Below are 21,848 nucleotides of genomic sequence, written 5' to 3' on the forward strand. Positions count from 1 at the left end.
AGAATTTGTGCTCACAAAGTACAAAAAACCACAAACATTTTCCTCATTGTCTGCTTTTACCTTGTGTCTCCCCTCAGGTATGGCCCATTTCCTGTTCCCTCGGAGCTACCTTTGGCTATATGGCTGGTCTGATTATTGCACCTCTGTGGATACACTGGAACCGGAAGCAGCTTACATACAAAAGCAGATAACTGGAGCAAAGAGAGACAAGGTATTTCTTTGTGCAGATTCCATACAGACTGTGCAAAAGTTGTTTTTTTTTAAGAGAGAGAGAGAGATATATGTATAGTCAAAGCAGAAGACTATCCAAATTTATTTAGAGTATTTCAGGCCAAGCATCTCCACTCAATAAAATCACATAGATGCCGTTTGAGCATGGTGCAGTTTTTGCTTCCTCTAGACTATGTAACCCTGAGAGATTGTACCTTCCAGTCTGAATAAAATATTTGTAACAGATGTGTTGGCTTCTTATTACAAGTTCGAGTTTGATTTTATTCCTCTGGATTTCACTGGTTGTAGAAGGCAGAATCGTAGTTTTAGCTTTCAAACCTGTAACAAGTTCGCTGTGTACTTAATGCATTGTATTTAAATTCAGTAGAATTTCACAGTAAGCCTGGCCATTGTCAAATGTATCTCACGTGATCAAACAGCAGTTTATGCATCTTGAGCCTATTCTCTTCTTCACTGTGTGTTTCTTTGGAGTTAGAATGGCTATAATAGCTTCATCAAAAACGGTCTTCAGTCCTTTCTGTGTTAAAGCTGAACACTCCACGTAGCAGTAGGCTCCTATCTGTCAAGAAAATAAGTTAATTCAGTAGCAATATATTTCAGCTGTGCACTTCTGCATTTTTTTTTCTATAGTGACATCACAATGTTTGGCTGTGATCTAGAAAAGTTATCTGCATGTGCATCCCCCTGTAGGAGAAAAGATGATTTGTCTTTTGGCCAAGGATCTGGAATGTATTTAAGTTGGTTTGGTTTATAAAGGAAGCATATTAAATAAGCTCTTTGGATTGGCAGTGGGGTCCTAAGGCATTTTTGATAATTAAACAGCAAAAAAGAATTACAGAATTACATGACCAATTTATGTTTCAAAAATCAGATTCTATAAATAAGTGTCCTGATAAGCATTATCCATGCAGTGTGTTAAAATGGTAGTATAGCATTCTCAGATAAGTCCTTTAAGATGCTTCCAACATTTTGTGTGAGCAGGAGAGGTCCCTTCCAACCTCAACCACTCTGTGATTTTAATTCTGTCTGACTAATGCTTATGTAGTTTTTACGAGTGTCTACACAGAAAGTTAGAACTACTACTAAGAGGGAAGTGCTATTACACAGGTCTGCTTGTTAGCTGTATTCAACAATGTAAGTAAATACTGTTAACTGGTAACCAGTCATAAGGTGTCATGAGTTGACTCGTAAAAGAAATGGGCAAAGTGGTAAAGGAAGAAAAAGTCAATTGGAAATAGGATTTTTTGCTTCTTTGCTAATTGGTTTCATTTAGGAGTATCCAGTTTACCTCTTTCGCTAACTTCTGTCCTTGCTCCACAGATATGGGCTTCTCTTTCATATCATTCAGTCTTGCCAGAGTTTTTGGGTCATCACGAAGATCAATCTAGCAAGAAAGATTGCAGTCATGTTGGAATACTCTTTCTAAACAAAAGTCAGCAGGCTATATGATACCCTCTTTTTAAAGCACAATTATTTATTTAATGGAGTATTACGTGTATAAAAATGGAGTCATGTCATGATTCAGATCGTGGACCCTTCCTGATCCAAAAGCCCTGGAAATTTAAGCTGTGAACTACTACCTTTAATCCAGAAGGAACAAACGTTTATTCTGTAATTCAGCTCTTCAATTACATGTGATCATCTTGGAATACCAGAATGTATATCCAGCAGTGGCAGAAAGATTAACCCAAACATATTACCAACATATGGGTCACTTTGTAATTGAAGCCCAGTCCACTGCCCACAAGAATCAAGAGGAAATTCATAGAATCATAGAATGGTTTGTGTTGGAAGGGACCTTAAAGATCTTCTAGTTCCAACCCCCCTGCCATGGGCAGGGACACCTTCCACTAGACGAGGTTGCTCAAAGCCCCATCCAACCTGGCCTTGAACACTTCCAGGGATGGGGCATCCACAGCTTCTCTGGGCAACCTGTTCCAGTGCCTCACCACCCTCACAGTGAAGAATTTCTTCCTTCTGTCTCATCTAAATCTACCCTCTTTCAGTTTAAAGCCATTACCCCTTGTCCTGTCACTACATGCCCTTGTACAAAGTCCCTCTCCAGCTTTCTTGTAGGCCCCCTTCAGGTACTGGCAGGCTGCTATAAGGTCTCCCTGGAGCCTTCTCTTCTCCAGGCTGAACAACCCCAACTCTCTCAGCCTGCCTTCATTGGAGAGGTGCTCCGGCCCTCTGATCATCTTCATGGCCCTCCTCTGGACTCACTCCGACAGATCTGTGTCCTTATGTTGGGGGCCGCAGAGCTGGATGCAGTACTCCAGGTGGGGTCTCATGAGTGCAGAGTAGAGGGGGAGAATCACCTCCCTCAACCTGCTGGTCACACCTCTTTTGATGCAGCCCAGGATACAGTTGGCTTTCTGGGCTGTAAGTGGACATTGCTGGGTCATGTTGAGCTTCTCATCAACCAACACCCCCAAGTCCTTCTCCTCAGGGCTGCTCTCAAGCCATTCTCCGCCCAGCCTGTATTTGTGCTTGGGACTGCCCCAACCCATGTGCAGGACTTTGCACTTGGCCTTGTTGAACTTCATAAGGTTTGCACGGGCCCACCTCTCAGGCTTGTCAAGGTCCCTCTGGATGGCATCCCTTCCCTCCAGCGTGTCAGCCACACCACACAGCTTGGTGTTGTCAGCAAACTTGCTGAGGGTGCACTCAATCCCACTGTCCATGTCGCTGACAAAGATGTTAAACAGCGCTGGTCCCAATACCAATCCCTGAGGAACGCCGCTTGTCACTGGTCTCCACTTGGACATCGAGTCTCTTTGAGTGCAACTGTCCAGCCAATTCCTTATCCACCGAGTGGTCCATCTGTCAAATCCATGTCTCTCCAATTTAGAGACAAGGATGTCACGCGGGACAGCATCAAATGCTTTGCACAAGTCCAGGTACATGATGTCAGTGCACCAACCTGTCGTAGAAGGCCACCAAATTCATCAGGCACAATTTGCCCTTAGTGAAGCCACGCTGGCTGTCACCAATCACCTCCTTATTGTCCATGTGCCTTAGCATAGTTTCCAGGAGGATCTGCTCCATGATCCTGCTGGGCACAGAGGTGAGACTGACTGGCCTGTAGTTCCCTGGGTCTTCCTTTTTTCCCTTTTTTAAAAATGGGGTTATGTTTCCCCTTTTCCAGTCAGTGGGAACTTCACCAGACTGCTACGACTTCTCAAATATGATGGATAGTGGCTTAGCAACTTCATCTGCCAGTTCCCTCAGGGCCTGTGGATGCATCTTATCAGGTCCCATGGTCTTGCGCACCTTCAGGTTCCTTAGATGGTCTCGAACCTGATCTTCTCCTACAGTGAGCAGTTATTTGTTCTCCCAGTCCCTGCCTTTGCCTTCTGTGACTTGGGTGGTGTGGCTTGAGCACTTGCCGGTGAAGACTGAGGCAAAAAGTCGCTGAGTACCTCAGCCTTCTCCATATCCCAGATAACTAGGTCTCCCGTTTCCTTCTGGAGAGGGCCCATATTTTCCCTAGTCTTCCTTTTCTCACTGATGTGCCTATAGAAGCTTTTCTTGTTGCCCTTGACGTCCCTGGCCAGATTTAATTCTATCAGGGCTTTAGCTTTCCTAACCTGATCCCAGGCTGCTCGGACAATTTCTCTGTATTCCTACCAGGCTACCTGTCCTTGCTTTCACCCTCTGTAGGCTTCCTTTTCGTGTTTGAGTTTGTCCAGGAGCTCCTTGTTCATCCATGCAGGCCTCTTCCCTTTCTCACTTCTCCCCTTGCTCCTTTGCTTCAGCAAATACTGGATATGACTAATAGCTGTAGACCCAAGTAATTCCAGTAACATGGGTATGAACAATTTTATTCCATAAGTCCCATGACTCTATAGAAAGTCACATGGAGAGAGACAGCCAATCTTGCCACTCTGTTTACAATGCATATATTTTATCAAAATGGAGGCAGCTCATTAGAGAACAACCCAGATCTAGGTTTTTCTGCCACTTGTTAGGGTCATTCCTCCAAAGCCAGGAGGAGGTGCTGCTCAGGTCCTGTCAGGCCTGAACTTCCAGCCCAAAGAAAAGGCACCATACAATGATCTGAATTGTTTAAATAAAGTAGAACAGAACCAGATATACCTGTGTTCCTACTAGTAAAAAGGGAACATTAGGTGCATATTCCTTCAACTCCGGTACCCACTCTTCCTTCACATTTTGAAATGAAGCAGGGTTTACCACTGAGAAGCAGATAAGGAAGACATCGGTCATAGGATAAGATAAAGGTCTCAGACGATCATAGTCTTCCTGAGAAAGAAAAATTCTGTTATCTGCAATATTAAATTGTTGCTTGTATTTTGTTCATTTTAGCAGTTATATTCAGAAACTGTATTCATATTTCAGGAATTTTATTGAGGCAAACTTTCTGAATGTTTACAACCATTCCGGGTTAGTTAGTGTGGCTGTTAGAGCAAAATCTGCTTATGAGTGTAACTATATGCAAATATAAATATTTTGAAAAGTCTGTTAATACTGATAGAAGCTTACTTCTGTACGAGCATATACAGAAGACTACCCTGTAAAAAGTTTTCACTTAAAGGAAAAAAAAAAAGGCTTATTGTTCAAATATAATTGCAGATCAAAGGTTAGCATTTGTTTGACCAAAGAGAAATAAGCAGATGTGACTGCTATAGAGCCATCCAGGTTATACAAAGCTAGGCAATATTAAGGCTATTTAATGTACGTAAATGTTCTCTTTTGGATCATATGTAGAGGTGATATTTAAGGCCCTCCTTAGAATTTCCTTTCTGTCTCTTAGAAACCTTACTGTCCTGTTGCTAGTGATCAGGGCAGACAAAGTAAGGATCAGAAGGGACGTCTTTTGTCCAGACTCTGCTTTCTGTAAGCAAGCCCAGCAAAGAGTGGGAAGGAATAGACATTAAGGATCAAGAACACTATCAGGTGAACATTATTGCCCTTTTTGGAGGGAAGTTAAGTGTGAAAAGATTATTATTTGGGTCATTTAGAGCCATAGCATTTAAAGCCACCAGTCCTACTGCGAGGGCATACAATACCGTGGCAACAGAGGTACCTAGGAGCATTGTCCCTATTGTAAAATAGAGTTCTCTCTAGCAAGACAGAAAGTGGATTTTGCCATATTTTTTAGCTAAGAGCAGGAGGGAACGTGCCCCAGCTTCTCTCTGCAAGGCTTCCTTTGGTCTATGCCAGTGAACCAATGCCTTACCATTCCTACCTTAGGCTTTTTTTTTTTTTTTTTGAAACACAGATAACTAAGACTGAGCCCAGGCATTGCGGAGACAGTGAAGAATGCTGGTTTTATGCCTCCTCTTCCACAAGAAACACCAGTTTATTATGGCTGCCTCAGCAGCCTCCCTCTTCCCCATGTAAGCTCCCCATCTTAATTAAATCTCACAAATATTGGAACGATTTGTTCATTAAATGTAGAGACAGAAATGTAATTCAACTCCATGTTTTAAATGAGCCAGAAAATTAAATTTTCATTTCCTTGGCAACAGTCACATTACCAGATTATTAGCCTATAGTTGCACCCTCAAAAGAGCCCTTCATTGATTAATTGTTAAGTTTTAAAGATGATGTCACTATAATTTCAGAAAACATGTGAGAACCTCCTCAGAACAGTTTCTGCTAGACCCATCTTTTAATTTGGAAGTCAACAGCTATGGGAAGAGGGCCGTTACCCTCATAATGAAATGGAGAAAAGACAAGCACTAGACGAGATTCTGCACTAGCAAGGAGGTGACCATTGGCCAGTACTCTTCGGTGTCTATTTACACAGTATTCTTATCTGTAATCAGTATTCTCATGTGCCATTTTGATTATACACTCTACTGCCAGTCTTGTGTACTCTACAGTTTTGTCAATAGGCTAGAGCATGCTTAGCTGTAAACATGGGATCCCAATTTCACAACCACAGTAACTGACACTACTGTGAAACTACAACATTTGACAGGCCTTTGTGAAGATCAGTTGTTTCCCTGCCAGTGTCAGGCTCCTATCCTGATTCAAAAGAAAAAAACAGTAACCGTGTCTCTTCCACATCTGTGGACGTCCATCATAGAAAGCAGAAATAACTTTAAGAACATCACAACAGCAACTCAAAATTATTCAACATTCAATTCTTTTTTTAAGCATGTATTTTATGTTTCACTTCTACTACTGAATATAGTTAGATCCTGCTCAGGGTTGCCACTCTGTTTTCTGGGGTGGAGATCAAAATCCTAAAAGAAGCTTCCCAACTGCAAATTACACTGGTCCCTGGAGTACAAAATCTGCATGCAAGAACACGCAGGCAGATCCATCAGTTGGTCTCGAATTCAACTCTACTAAGTCCTATGTGGAGTATTACTGAACAGGTTTTCTTAAAAAAAAAAAATCTAGTTTAAAGTCATAATTTGTTCCTACCACCAAAGAGCTGCCTTCACTACACTCAAGATTTTCTAAAAATCTTAGTCTGGGTTACAATAACTAGAACACTGTCTGCATTAAACGCTGGAATGGAGAAAACATTTCACTGTCACCAGAAGTTACTGTTAGTCCATTGACCTTAAAATATCTCTTTAGTTAATCCATTTCAAATTACAGACAGACCTTTTATTCATAGTGAATACTAATCATTTTCTGATCTCAAAGCCGAGTTACATTTGCATGGTTTACTTCAAAACTTTCGTATTTAGTTTATCTTTTTAAATCCCATTGGATACAAATCCTTGTACATTTAGCCACATCTTGGTACTGCACCTTACTTCCCACGTATTCATCAGCAGTCATCTGGGAGTGAGCAACGTTACTGCTTTTTAAGGCGTGCGCGTTGCCTAACTCCTCTCCTGCCCCTGCATCTATTTATATGCCTTTTGATTTATACCCTGTCCCGTCTGCACTGGGCAAGCTGTGGGTCCATCCTGTGTAATTAAGAAGTTAAACTGAAGGCAAGTACAGTGTGATTGGATACATCATGTACCCCGGCCAAAGACGTACGTGGTATTCACTACAGTGACTTCACTGCATTTACGCTTACTTAACAAGAATTTGGCTATACCCACCAACTCTGCTGCTTGGAACAAGTCAGTGCTGTCAGGCTCTCCTTTAAACCTTGTCTGTGCTATGAAAATTAGGTTCATATTGATACTAATAATGGCAGGTAATTCTAATAAAGCCTCCCACCACATGATTAGACTGGTCCTGGGTCCTCCTAAGAGAGAGAGCCTAGCTTAAATGTTACCAGCATCTAGTAGGTCATCTCTGCTTAAAGACTCCTCCTGCTCCCCAACAGCCCCTCAGAAAGAGCAATCAAACCTGAAAACTTCCTCTGATGTACTGGGCCTAAATAACTGCTGCACTTGGTAGAAGAATCTGAAATACCAAATGAATTTAGACTGAGTATTAGAGAAGCCTGGAAAAATCTGATTGCTTCAACAACAATTTATTTCCTGAATTTAGGGTAAGGGAAATAAATGTGGTTTATTCGAAAATTAAATGCAAAGGCAAAATCTAATTATACTAGCCAGTCAACATAAATTCCAGTTTGAGTGCAGGTACACACCACGCTGTACAGCAATTAGACTTCCAATCTAATTGGGGGAGGCACTGTGTGTATACTTAGGTATTAAGAATATTTAAAGAATTTAACTGGAATATTTTAAGAACGTGAATAAGATGGGCAAGAAAGCCACTAAGGATCGAAATATGCAGTACAAGTCTCAAAAACTCCAAGTTGTAATAGTGAAATGGCTCATTCTCCAACATACTCTGGACTTTAAAACAAAATTGTTCACTGTTTGCTGAAGCAGATGAATACAGATACAAAAACATGCTGAAAATATGAGAGTTATAATAACTTTCAAAAAATTGGACACAAGTATATTGGCTTAATTAACGTTATATGGAGCTGTGATCCCTATAAAAGATACGACATTGCAGCAGCACCGTCCATCATTTACCTAGTATCTCTGTGGTAAACCAGGACAGCTGCCAATACAGAACAGACATGGGAAAGGAGATGAGATGGGGGAACTAATGACTTGACTTGGCTGCTCAACTACAAACTGGGAAGGACTGTTTGGGTTTTTTTGTTTTGTTTTGTTTTGTTTTGAAGAGGGGAGAACAGAAATTCATACTTTTAAATTTTCATTTTGCCCTAGTTTTGATATTCTGCAGGTAAGTCTAGCATTGCCTTTATCTTAGCTCCTTAAAATCTCTCCTTTAGGTCTCTTTTTCCATGTTACAGTACCTAATAATCTCCCTCTCTGAGATTTTCTGCTGCCTTGTACTTGAATACTGAATCACTGATTTTCACTGTATTTTGGATGTTCAGGTGGATTTGTTTTAACATGTCCAAAATTTGGCTATTTCTTTTCCTGACATTTACCTGCTCAAACAGAGGTCTTGACGAACTTTTTGTATTATGCAGACTGAAGAATGGTATTGCAATTCTGCAGCATTATATTCTTCTTCATTTCAGGGGTTTGCTCAGACTAAAAGCAGAATGCAGTGCCATATTTCAAGTTGTACAATTGATTTTGAACTAATACTTTTGCCCAATTCCATGGATATCAGCTGAGACACGTAGTTAAAACACAGAAACTGTATTCCTAACTCTGCCACTGACACAATATGTAGCCCTGAGCAAATTATTATCCTCTCTCTACTTGAATCTTCCCATCCGTAGGGGTTTGCTACCTTAATAATGCATTAGTCTTTCCAAAGCACTCCAAAAGCCTTTGATGTACATAGCTTATGTGCAGTGGGGTATTTTTAAAAAAATAAACTAAGACAAAGTGAAGTCTAATAATTTCTGGGCAACCTTCTTGACCCACAAAAAGCATTATTTCCTTGTATTTATTAGAAAACTGAAATAAGAGGTGCAGACATACTGAGATCCCATAGTACTACAGCCTCTGTAGCTCCCCTGTTTTATGGTATCACGCTCCTCCCTGCCCAAGTTAAAGTGATGGTGACAGAGGTCCTTACCCTCTCCCAGTAATGTGAGACCACAGGCCTCTTTCTCCTCTGGAATGGTATTAGGGTCTCTCTATCCAATTTGGAGAGATGAAAGGCAATTAGAGGAGTCACCTTTGCAGTCAATACCTTCCCATGCCTTGACGAAGACCTTTGGGGAAATTCATACCTCTCAGATCTGCTGTTACAGGTAGTGAAGAAGATGTTAACCTAGGTCTGTTTGTTTGATTTTTTTTCCTTGCGAATATGAGGGCTAGTGTCTTTTAAGCAAGTAGGAGAAACCAAATTCTGGTATGTCATTAACATTGTGGCAGGGGCCCTGAGCAAGGTGTGTCATGCTTATGTTTTAATCCAGGCCCGGTGTTTTGTACTCTGATGGAACCAAAGTAGTTAATGATTTTATGTGTTTTGCAGCTTAGGAATGAAATTTTAACAATACATCTCCAGTTATATCATACTGACATGCTCCTATAAACAAAAGGATAAGCCTATTTGTTTTCTATTCTGAGAAGGTATAAAGTGGATGGGAGGGAACAAAATAAAGTTTGCACCACTGGAAGGAAAACCGGAGCTCAACAACTCTAGGTTTGTGATCTCTGTGTTAGCAACCATCTGTTGCTTTCACAGCTTACAACAGCAATCGTAAGAGGAGGTTCTCACTCCCAACCATCTGTTTTTAGAGGGGAAGCCAAAAATAGACATCAGGCAGAGTTGCTAGAGGAATCCAACCTTCACGCAGTGAAGGGTAATCACTACTGCTGCTCAGAGGGTCTCAGTGAGGCACACATATGTAACTAGCTGGTTTCTGCAGAGCAAAATCCCAGCTAAAAGCCAAAGTTTTAACCCGTTTCATAGTCGGGCTTGGTAATCACAGTCGAAAGTGAGGACTCTCTCAATATGAATTGCTGTGCTTTAATTTTTGAAGTGCATTTCGAAGTTATCCTTCAAGACTGCATTTTTGATAGTTTTCCTCCCTGAAAATAAATTTCTATTTCAGAAGGCCCCCCGTGTGATATTTTAGAAAACATAACAAGTGAACCGTAACAACTGTTGTATCTAACATGTGCCCCAGGGACTTAGTAACAGCTCATAGTTACCCCAGCGGACACATTCTGCCGTCTCCCCCACATTATTTGGAATTAAAGGCCGACCTGCAGCTTTGCCATAAGCACCAGGCAAAGTTTCCAAGAGCAACTGCCTACTCCAGAAGCACACCAGGAAACAGACTTCACCCTGCTGAATCACCCTGTGGTTTCTGATTCTACAAGATGCTTGGGTGGGGGAGGAGAGAGGGAAGTGGTCTGTACTGCCCCGTGCCAAGCACAAATTGCTTCCCTGGCTAAAAAAACTCTGAATTTTTTCAGTCTGGGCTGTATAACGCTGTAACCCTTTGCAAGGAAGGAGGGTGGAGCGTCCCCAGGACGCTGGCTTCCTGGCACTGCCACGCACAAGGCACCACTAATGCAGGACCATTTGGCAAGCTGCAATTTGGACTGACACAGCATTGCCATAAAACGTCTGCTTGGCCAATTTGCAACCCAAGCCCTGTTATGCTGATCGCTACGTTTGATTTTTCCGTCGCCTACATCTATAGCCACTAGCTTCTGAAGATGCAAAACAAGATGTGGTGATTATTCCCTGGCTGCAGGGGAAAAGTGCACTACAGACCCTCTGTCTCTTCACAGGCTTCTGGGGATACAGCTCACATTGCTAAAGAAACCAGAATTGTCCTGTTGTGGCTTGGTCACACAGGTTTCCTAGGGAGTGCAAAAAGCTGCCGATTTGGGCCCAGCATCTATTTTTAATTTATAGAAAAGGCTGCAAGAATGCAGGGTAAGTGCTCTTCCATTGTATTCTAAAAATGAAGTAAGCTGATCTAAATCCATCTCTAAATTCCTGTGAGGAGGACTGTTCAAAGGAGGTATGAATTATAGATTGAAAAAGCCCAGGGTTTGTGAATTATGATTTTTTTTTTTGACAAAACTTTCCTTCTGGCATATTTGAGGACTGTACAGCTGCTTACATGTCTGAAAAGCTTTTCTGTATAGAGAGAAATAACTAGCTGGAAGATGGAGCCTAGTAAGATGGATTTTAGAGCATTAGAGACAAGAAGGACAGAATATTCCTTTAATTATACACACAATTGCCTTTAAGTGATCAGAAATCCCAGTCTTAATGTGGAATTAAATACTGTCCAAATCCTACATCTTGCCATGTGGTGATGCTAAACTATTTCCCTAGACAGTCTCAACAGAACACTCCCTCTCTCCTCTCCATCACCACAGGAACTTCAACTTGCTGGCTTCTTCGTGGTTTCCTAAAAGTGGAAGTCCCTGAATTTTCTCTGTAAGACCCACTATTTTAGCGCCTGTAACAACAGAACATGGATTCAACTGACTGCAAGCAGTATCGGCAAGCACAGTTTCACTTAAACACCTTATACCAGTTGCTTATCCACTATGGAGCTCCTAAGAAGTGGCAGAGAGAGTGCCATGGACAAGCCCTTTCCCTCCTTACCCATGAGAAATCACAAGGCTGCAGCGCGTTCCTGCGCCGGTTCCTTTCTCACCATCAGTGACCTTATGAACAGCACTCTTCCCACACAGGACTTCCACTTTCTCCAGGGAAGGAATTCACCCCAGTTTTGGTGACTACATGAACAATCAGGATTTTCCATTCTTTCAGATATGGGCAATCAAAGGAAAAAAATAAAATTCACTCTGGCACAGGGGATTTTGCTCTTTGGAAAGATGGGTTCTTTCACTTTATTTTCACAGAAGAGTATGACCATCAATAAATCTGTTCTCACAGGGAAAACAGACTGGTTTAATATAGCTACTGGTTAAATAGAACTGGTTTAATATAGCTATCCATATCATATCAGACATGTCTTTTCATTTACTAACTATATAAATCCTGCCCAGACAAGAAAGGCTGATCAGTTAGGTGTCCCATTCCCTTTCACTTTTTACAAATAAACCCCAAAAGCACGTTCTTCAGTCCAGTGTTGAGCAACAGCTTTGTAAGACAGAAGACTAAGCCTTCACACTGACTCCTCAAGATTAATTCCCATCACGCAACTTCTCAGAAGATGAAATGCCAGAGTACCGGTGCCATCGTGCACATTGAATAAACACATCATGGTGAAAGAGTTTCTGGAATTAAAGGAGTTCCTAAGAGTCTTCTGCACCTCGTTTTACGTCAAGTCCCGATTTGTCAGGGCTAACAGCTTCCATTGAAGAATGTGATAAAACACTCAACAATTTCACTGCAGCAGATGTTAAGGCAGTTGAAAAATTGCCTACGGTTTTTCTTTCCTAAGTGGGGAATATGTAAGCCATCTCACTGCCCATGGCTGGGCTATCTGTTGGTTGTAACTAAAGATGCCGCCCAGGTCATGCCTGGCATCCATCCCTTATTGACTCCGCCTCTGCATCCCGGCTGGAAATCAGACCGACAAGGAACTAGCATTACGTCCTACAGATGATCTTTTAGCATTCATGGCTGCATCTAATTTAGAGCGCAAGCTGCCTGAGGCACTTCCAGTCTGTGTTTTATTAATCTGAAGCAATAAGCTCACCTAGGATGCTGATAAATGTTCCTTTGCTCTGGGGAATAATGCTGCCACCTGCATTTTTATACACACACCAGCGAGTGCCAGCCATCGCAAAGAATTATCGCACATGTGCCACAACATGGATGCAGCACAAGAGCTGGATTAAAACAGACCGAGGACAGTAGCTGGTAATGCGTCAGATGACACGACCGCCTCAGAACTGCTGAAAGTGTCATGTAGCATTCAGACACATTTTTCTTAACACAAATAATCCAGTCACCAGTCCAAACCAATGACTGCTTATAAAACCACAGAACGGAGCGGTAAAAAGATGCAATTCCCCTCCTCTCTGCCCTCATTTTGCAGTTTTTCTAATTAGAGGAGGGGCAGTTTTGTTAGAAATGTAACTGCTAATTTGGGCATTTAAAAAAAAGTCCTGAAGCTCTGTCCCAAAGCATCCATTTTAGTAAAGTCATTTTTTGTAATTCCCCAATAGAACTGCAGGATTTGGAATCAGTGTGCTTTATATTATTTCTTAAAGCCAGGTTCATGGAGTCTCACGATCACAGAAAGAAAAATCACATCCTTTTCACCTTTAAATGAAAGATAAATTTCTAGTCCCTCACAGGTAACAGGGAAAACTTGAATACACGAAGCCCAAAGGCTTAAAGAAAACCCACACCCAGCAAAGGAAAAAAGAAAAAGCCTCAAACCATTTTGATGCCCTAGGTTTTTTAGGTAGTGGTGTCTGCAGATAGGAATAGCTCACTTATCATTCTGAATGCCTGGGACTGACAAAACCTCGGTATTGCTGAAGTTAAGTTTTACATCCACTTTGTCCATGTGTTCTCAATAAAGGAACTGGAACTAAGCTTACTGAAATCAGCAATAGGGTGCCTGCTAACACAGAGCTTTGGATCAGACCCAAACACACATTATAAGTCCTTTTGCATTGTAGGTCTGCGCTATAGAGGCAGTGATCTAGTCTAAATTATATTTAGTTTGTTTTAAGATGTAGTTTGGAGGATGAATCAGAAGTTAGGCTATAAATGAAAAATAGTGCATTTTTTATACTTTTCATATTTACCAAAATATAAAGAGCTCTTCGCAAAGGCAACGGATTTCAATCAAGAAGTCTGACTATGGACCTGCCAAAAATTCCCAGGGTCTCCTATGTTCTCTGTCAGGAAAACTCTGCCGGCTCATGCCACCTTACCCAGTTGTCCCATTCCCTCACTCTTGCCTCCCGCAGTACAGCTGCAGAATACTCAAATGAGTGCAGGTGCACACCCCGTCTTAAAACGAAGTCAGGAAGGAAGAGGATATGCAATAACATTGTGCTGGAAGAGCAATCATTATTGCTTGTATTCAGTATTGCCTTTTTAGCTGGTGATGTTTGGATAGCATTAAAAGATGGCACTGTACCTCGAAGAAATTATAAATGAGTAAAATTCAGAGAGAACTCTGACACAAACTAAAGGATATCTACTGACTCTTAACCCGGGGAAAAGGGATTTTTACCTGACCACATAATCAATGTTTAGCAAGAGTCTCTCTAGATCAGTAGTCTTCATAAAAGTGTGCTTTTAACATATCAAAAATTGAAGTTTCAGCAAACCTTGGTTTGCTTTGGGTTCTTTACTTTGGTCTGTTAATTTGGCGAAGACATTCTGGATCTACGTTTTCAAACACATCCCTTACATTTGATTTTATCGTAACTCAGTGCCGCTATTCAGAAGTGCTGTGGGACTCCTGACACTCTGAAAATGAAACATAACTGTCTTGAGTTTCCAACATGTATTTAGTGGATGCTTTTGGGAACTGAGAGCAGCATCTCCCATCCCGAGACTCCCCATCTGGCGATAACAATACTTACCTGTCTTTCTAGGAAAGCTACAACACTTTCAAAGTGTGAGTCACAGCTCACAGCGAGGCGTTTGAATGTAAGCTTTGCACTGGGATTATTATTGTTGGAAGGTGATTTTTAAAAGCAAATCAGAAGGTACGAGTCCCCTTCCTTTTAAAGGGAAAGCCTGTCTTTGCTTAAACACTTGTCTAGAGAACTCTCGACATCAGAGACGGTAAGCTCAGGCACTTCACCTCCTTCTTTTGCGCTGAAAAACTTAAATTGCAAAGGGAGAATCTACGCACGTTTTTACTTTATCTGCACACACCCAGTTGTTGCTGCAGAGCCGTTAAATCTACGTGGCTGGCAACATCCTGAAGCGCAGAGCAGCTTCAGCGGAGGCTGAGCTATTCATAGGCCAGCAGCACGCCGGCCCGGAGCGAGCTCATGGGCTCAGAGCTTCCCAGCGCCAGCTGCCAGCTCGGCTGGGACAATGTAAAGGGAGCGAGGGAAAATGCATGTGGGAGGAGGGAGGCGCGGGGGGGACAGAAAGGGGACAGGATGTTAATTGCTAACATTTCATTTTTAGGTCTGCCAAAATCACGTTATTGGTTTCGGTGTTCACAACTCTACAGTAACGGGTGGCAGGCTTCGCATTGTGTGAGACCGTGCTTGCATGTGCCAGGCTTGCGTCTGGCGCTACGGCTGCGTGGTAGGTGCAACTCGGAGGGAGTAATGTGGTCTGAGGAGGGACATTTCTGTTTCACAATGGTCCAGCCAAAATGATCAGCAGCTGCCTCTCCTTTCAGTAGGATACTGAAGTGGTACCTGCTAGACCAAGGCCGAGACAAGCAGCCAGCAAGGAGTACAAAGATTACTGCTATTTCTTGTTTTATTTATAGCAACCACTGCAAATCTGGGGACCATCCATTTTAATAACCACACCTCCACCCCTCTCTTTCCCACAGGCACATTCACAGTTATAACCGTTTGTTTTTACACCTGGCCTTAACACAGGCACTGATCTTGCTAATATTTGAGTTAGCTTTACGCACTTCAGCAGCCCAACCAACTTTAATATAAAATTGCTTTTAAGATCAGGGCCTCCGTTATAACCAAAAAAACAGTGTATCTGAATTAAGACGGCTGTGGTTGCAACCAAAGTAGCCATCAGTATCTGAGCTGAGAGGAACCAAGAAGTGGTTTGTTCTGCTCTTGTGCATAGCATGTTTTGTGGCTAGTTTTGCTGACAGTTGAGAAGGCACCGAGAGCTTTATTGTATCAGACCTACAGCTTGTTCTACATGTATTAGGGCCTTTAAGGCAGAGAAATAAAAGTGGAAAGCCAAGGAACAGTTTACCTCAGCTTTGTCCAACCAGGCCACGCTAGTATCATCACAGTAAGTGATGCTGAAGGATATAGATGTTATTATTAGGCACTGCACCATAGTGAGATTCACTCTGCTCCTTCTGTACCCCGCTCTGCACTGCCCAGATGCTGGCTTGGTGCCAAACCTGCACCAGCCAGCCTCGCTATGCTGCAGCATCTCTCTTCCTGGGGCAGCAGGAGCAGCACAGGCTCTGCTCCTGCATCCCCCCCGTCCTCCCTCCAGGTCCTGACGGTCCTTCACAGCAAAGACACAGGAACAGAGCAAGGCATCCACCTGTGTATGGTCAGCACATACTGGAGGAAAGGCACACCATGAATGAAAACCCCACAGCAAAAGGCACTGAGAGGAGGATGGACCCCAACTGCCATTTTAAGCAGCAGCCTTCAATATGGAGCAAAATCCCCAAGAGGCAACTCCTGTATGTCCTCCCACTTATCCTGATCATTTGGGACATGGCAAGGGGACATGCAGCACACCTCTTCATTAGTTCTTACAGACATTTCTCCAAAAGTTTTAATATCATGAGAGTTGGCAGTATTATTTTCGCTATTATGGAAGATCATTTTGGTATTATGCAAGATAATCACTTGTCCCTAGTTCAAAAGCACTCCAACACGGTGAAGTTAGTTAACAGACCCCTGATGAAGCCACAGTTCTCTTCCCAGGCTGATTTTGCCAGGTACCCCTGCTCAATGAAGAGCAGTACTGACGCACAGTTAGTCTCCCAGAGCAAGAGAGGCTGCTGCAAAGCCAAAGGCATCCAAGCATCAGTATCACAAGCACCTCACGTTTAAACTCCAGTGCATTGATGCTCCCAGCTCCAGGCGATGTCGGTAGGTTCCACAGCTCTCATCTTCCTGGGGAAACCAGGACCCACTCCAAACCCACCCAGTCTCAGTGCATGGCTATGTGCAGCAGCAAGGCTAAAAGGAGCTGCCAGCTCCACCTCTGGGAGGAATTGCTGGAAGAATGTCCTCTTGGGCACCACCGGCACCGAATTCCCACCCGCCTCCACAGCTGCAAACCCAAACGGGCTCCAAGAGCCTCCACTGCCCAGCAGCTGTACTGGCTATTTTCTGCTGAACCAGGGCCTCAGTATCTTCAGCCAGAGAAAAGCCTGCCTGAACTCACACACACCCAAAGGGGGGCAGGTCTGTCTGCGTATAAACTGAAGTTTGTGAACGCTAGTGGCATTCTTCCTTGCTATATATAACCTGGAAAAAATGGGATTTTAACATATTTATTCTCAACCTATTTTAAACTCACAAAGCTATCAGCCATTATGTCATCGGTATAGTTACTACACGTGATCCTGTGTGTGTTGTGAAGAAGCGAGCTAGAAATGAGTACTGGATGCCATGAACTCAAAAGCTTGCAAATCCTCCGCCAAAGAGAAGTCTGTCACAAGTTGCTAAATACATAACCACGCAAGTTAGAGACCCACAGGCTGATAAGTCAGTATTTCAGGGCGATGCAGTATTTCAGCCTGCTGTGCACCAGCTAGAAATCAAAAGGTCTTTAATCCTTGCTCTGCTATGGGCTTCCTGCATGGATTTGGAGTAGGTCACTGTCTGAACCTCCATTTACCTCCTCACTCCTCTTGCCCTGAAATCAGATCTGTAGATTGTACCTATGTACTCTGTCCAGAGCTGGGACTATAAACACGCTGAAGACTGTGAACTGCTTAGAATCACAGTGATCACGCACTGCCAAGTTTTGATAAAATGATACCATCAGGCCAGTATTTTACAGTAAAACTATTTGGGGATGACAGAATTAGAAATAAAAGCACTGATGGATGCTGGCACAGAAATCCCAACTTTGAGCAGCAAAGAATCCGAGCCATACAGAAGTCTGTGCAAGCAGCAGGCATGCACCAGATGCAGCACGCTGTTTCCTCAACACGAAGAAGGCACCATCAACTCATGTCTTTTCTGCTCTTTACTATATATATTTAAGCTTTAAAGTAAGCTTTCTGTTATGGCATAGCTCTGGGAAGATGGGCTTGTCAGCACGCTCTCTGATGAAGCAGCTAAAAGAATTAAATTGCTGGACTGGCATCTTCACACAGAGTCCCCTGTTAGGTGTGCTGGATGTTGGGAGGGGGCTCCTGTGGGCAGCCCCAGATGCCCACCAGTTCCCCAAACATGCTGAAGTGGGATGGGAATAATGGTAAAGATTTTATTAGCACCACAGGTCTGACTAAAAGGGGAGTTTTGCCAAGACCAGATATATTTGTAAAGGTAGCCTCATTAAAACGCCCTGCGTGAGCTGAGGCTCCTCTGAATTAGGCCAGCAAGATCTGGTCCTGGCTACATCAGAAACTGCTCTGTAATTCAAACTTAAGATTTCAGCTTCTCAGAATTTGGAGGGGAAAAAAAAAAAAAAAGAGCTTACCTCAACTTTTTACACGTCTGGGTATACAATTTCACACTGAAAAGTTTGTCTTAGTATAACAGGAATACCCTCGCTTGCTGTTGGCTGCAAACCGGCCAGTTTACCTTACTAGCTTTTGAGAAGGCCGAAGGTCACTCGGTTTTGTACTCAGCACATTCAGGCAGGGTGGGATACCACAAAACCACCCGAGTTACGGTTACACAGAGCTAACAACACGTGCGCCCATTAATAGCAACAAGCCAGCACAAGCAGTTTGAGACAGCATCCGCAAATAAGCCATGCACATGTACAGTAGTGCTAGGGTCGCTTTCACGTTTTCCAATGCTCATTATTAAAAAAGAGAAAAATAGTAGCATGTTAACCAAATGCTTTATTTGCCTGAGCACTAAATCCTCATTTGGTAACCTACTTAAGCAATGTTTTACAAGCTGTGTTTTGAACCAATTACTACTGAAAAACAGGACTATGACAGTAATAAAAAAATGCACTTAATCGGCATAAATTTGACTAGTTTGTGTTTACGTCAGTGAGATGACAGTCATGAAGTCAGCCTTTCTGGGAAGAATCTTACCCTTCAGGTATCAGCTTTCTGGAAATGGGGCTGTTTCCTGCAATTATCATGGAATTAATTTTGTTACTGATTTCAGGCCTAACAAAGATATAAAAGACCAGTTAAATGCCGCTTCCCTTACTTACGGCTGTATGCAGACCCAAAAAGGTACACTAATTTAGGCAGCAGTTGTTCAATTAAGTATAGGAATAACATGGTTAAAAAATATGGCTTCAGTCTATGCGAGTCCAGTGAGATTATCTTACTAGTTGCTCTTTACAACGAGGAAGCATGTCTGAGGTCATGTGAGACCAAAACACATGCTCACGCTGCAAGAAGAAGTTCTGATATACGGAATATACACAACTTTACAAAAACCCACGCAGCATTTCCGTACATGCTCCACACCTCCTCGGGAGACGCCTGCACCTCCCAGGATCAGGCCCTTCGCAAGCTATTTTGTTCCCATAAGGCATCTCTGGAGAGCTGGGAGTACTTTTGCCCAGGAGACCGTGCTCGGCCCGCGGCTGGTGCCGTGCACATTAAGCTGTCCCAGTCACATTAAGTGACTGGGATCATGGAGCCCTTCAGCGGGCACTACAGCAGCGACCCCTCCAAACATCAAGCACTTTATCCATCATTAAAGTAACTTAAGACACATGCTGACAGAGCATCTTTCACAACAGGCTGTAATAATCCTAACCAAATGAATCACTTGAATTGCCTGGGACAGCAGAAGAAACCCAGGTTATCTGAAAGGCAGTGGCTGAGAATTACATTTTGTTATTGTCCACCTTTAAGCTGAACGACTCTTTTTAGCTATTTAAGAGCTGCAAAGCGTAAACAAGGCAAGCTGCGGCAGCCTGGGTCTCTCTCCGACCCGACGCGTTTGAGGCAGCAAGTTCCCGAGGCGCAGGTCCCCGCGGGGAGGCGGCGGAGGGCCGGCACTCCGGGGCTGCCCCGGGGCGATGCCCGGCCCGGAGCGCTGCAAGCGCCGGCACAGCGCGGGCCGGGCCCGCCGCCTGCCCCAGCGCCGGGCGATGCCCCGGCCGCAGCTCCCCCGCAGCCGGCCACGCACCGCTAAAAATAAAGCCCGTCTCCGCCCGCCCGCCCTCGGGAATAAGGGCTGGATCGATGGTTTTCTTTCAAAGCCGGGTTTTATCAATCGTGTCGTGTTCCCAACCCGCCCCGCCAACCCGCCTCTGAATCACCCAGCCCGGACCGCAGCCCCGCAAATAACTTCAGCGCCGGCAGCGCCGCGGGGCCGGGGCCGGGGCCGGGGCCGGGGCCGGGGCCGGGGCCGGGGGCCGCGGGCAGCGCTCGGCACTCACCTGGCCGGCGGTGTCGTACAGCCCCAGCAGGTACTGCTTGCCCCCGACGGTAACGCTGACTGCGAGGGGGGAGAAACACAGCGGGTGAAGGGGGGCAAAGCCCGGCCGAGCCGCCCCCCGGCAGCCTGAGGCCGGGGGAGGAGGGGGGGGGGGGGCGGCTGCCAGCGCCGGCGGCCGGGCCCCCCGCCCGCTCACCTGCGTAGTGGTCGAAGACGGTGGGCACGTACTCCTCGGGGAAGGCGTCGTTGGCGTAGCTCATCAGCAGGCACGTCTTGCCCACGGCGCCGTCCCCCACCACCACGCACTTCAGCATGACCGCCGCGCTGCCATGGGCCATGGCCGGAGCCCGCCCTCATGGCCCCGCGGGCGCGCCCCGCCGCGCCGGGCCCCCCGGCATCGCCGCCGCCGCTAAGCGGGCGCCCCCGCCGGCCCCCGCCGGGCGCGGCCCCCCCGCCATCCGCCGCCGCGCTGGGCCCGGCGGGAGCCGCCTTCCCCCGGCCGCGGCCGCGCCGCGCAGGCGAAGCGCCCGCCGCCGCCCGCCCGGGCGCGGGGCCGGGCGGAGGCGGGGAGCGGCCCCCCGCGGGGCGGGGAGGGGCGCCCCACGCGTGGGCTGGCGGCGGGGCGAGGCGGCCGGGTGGCCGCCGGGGCTGCAGGGCCGGAGCCGGCGTGCGTGAGCGGCGGCTCGCCCCGGCCCCGCTGCCCGCAGAGGCAGGCGCAGCAGCAGGCGGCTCTTCCCGGGGAGCAGGCACGCTCCGCAAGTGCCTTGGGCGCTGCGGGCAGCTCCTGCCCCGCGAAGGCCCCGGGGGCTCATTAAGTCTCCGTGCTGAGCCCCCCGTGCCCCCACCGGCGCCCCGTACGTACAAAGGAAACGTGGGTCGCATCCTCTGGCATTAGCCCGCAGCTGAGTCGCTAAGTGTGGAAATAACCAACGGGAGGAGAAAGGGGGTTTTCCTGCACTGAGCTTATTGACCTTGGGTCTGAAATTACGGAGTGGGTGCGTATTTAAGAACAGTAACCTGTGTGGCTTAAACGGTCTGGAGCACCCGTTTGAAAGGCTGAAGGACCGAGGGCAAGAGCTAAAGAGAGTAGATATTGCATGAAAAATGAGTGGAATCGTGCTCCCACACACGTCGATGGCAAAAATCCCACCATTCAGCGACACTAGGTTTTCGCCCTAGCAAGCTGTTTCCAACTTCACATTTTCAAATGGTGTGAAATATACTTCCAAGTCAGACAGAAACCCATTGCCTTTCCTAGCCTGTATTTTTTTGCAGATTTATGCTATAAGCCCTATCCAATTACGACAAAAGACGGCACACAACAGCGCAAACCACAAGGAGACCTCTGTGTCCTACGGTTTCTGTTTCTTTTTGATCTGACATGCTTGAGGGAGAAAATAAATGCAAATCCCACGTTGCACAAAGCTTATCTGAATATTCAATAAAACATGTTTTCAAATCAGGACAAAATGGAAAAGTTATTACTTTGCAAGTTTTTCAGCTTAGTCAATCAGACTTTCGTGCCTTCAGACCACGGAGGGGGAAAGCAGGACATCCAAGACTGCTCTGCTGCGATCGCCTCCTGATTCATCCAGA

The 21,848-nt window shown here is 45.0% G+C and overlaps 2 protein-coding genes across 7 annotated transcripts in view; one reads left to right on the forward strand and one right to left on the reverse strand.

Annotated features, from left to right (window-relative positions):
* Positions 1-456, forward strand: part of PIGF (phosphatidylinositol glycan anchor biosynthesis class F) — a 20,955-nt gene extending 20,499 nt beyond the window's left edge. For all 5 annotated transcript variants that reach the window (XR_012774818.1, XM_075496251.1, XM_075496248.1 and 2 more), the window contains one exon: positions 78-456. Coding sequence is in view for 3 of the 5 variants with exons in the window: in XM_075496248.1 (XP_075352363.1) it covers positions 78-191 (114 nt within the window). In the remaining 2 variants the exon portion in view is untranslated. The remainder of the gene's footprint in view (positions 1-77) is intronic.
* Positions 251-20,590, reverse strand: RHOQ (ras homolog family member Q). 2 transcript variants are annotated; one of them, XM_075496253.1, is made up of 5 exons: positions 20,449-20,590; positions 20,254-20,312; positions 4,330-4,494; positions 1,520-1,615; positions 251-786 (listed from the first exon to the last, which is right to left on the reverse strand). In XM_075496253.1, the coding sequence occupies exons 1-5, from the start codon at positions 20,588-20,590 to the stop codon at positions 754-756; spliced, it is 495 nt and encodes a 164-aa protein (XP_075352368.1). In that variant the 3' UTR covers positions 251-753. The 2 variants fall into 2 exon arrangements, with proteins under 2 accessions (XP_075352368.1, XP_075352367.1); XM_075496252.1 differs by having other exon boundaries at positions 251-790.
* Positions 20,591-21,848: the final 1,258 nt, after the last annotated feature.

Source organism: Mycteria americana, chromosome 3, assembly GCF_035582795.1.
Source record: "Mycteria americana isolate JAX WOST 10 ecotype Jacksonville Zoo and Gardens chromosome 3, USCA_MyAme_1.0, whole genome shotgun sequence".
Taxonomy (NCBI): Eukaryota; Metazoa; Chordata; class Aves; order Ciconiiformes; family Ciconiidae; genus Mycteria; species Mycteria americana.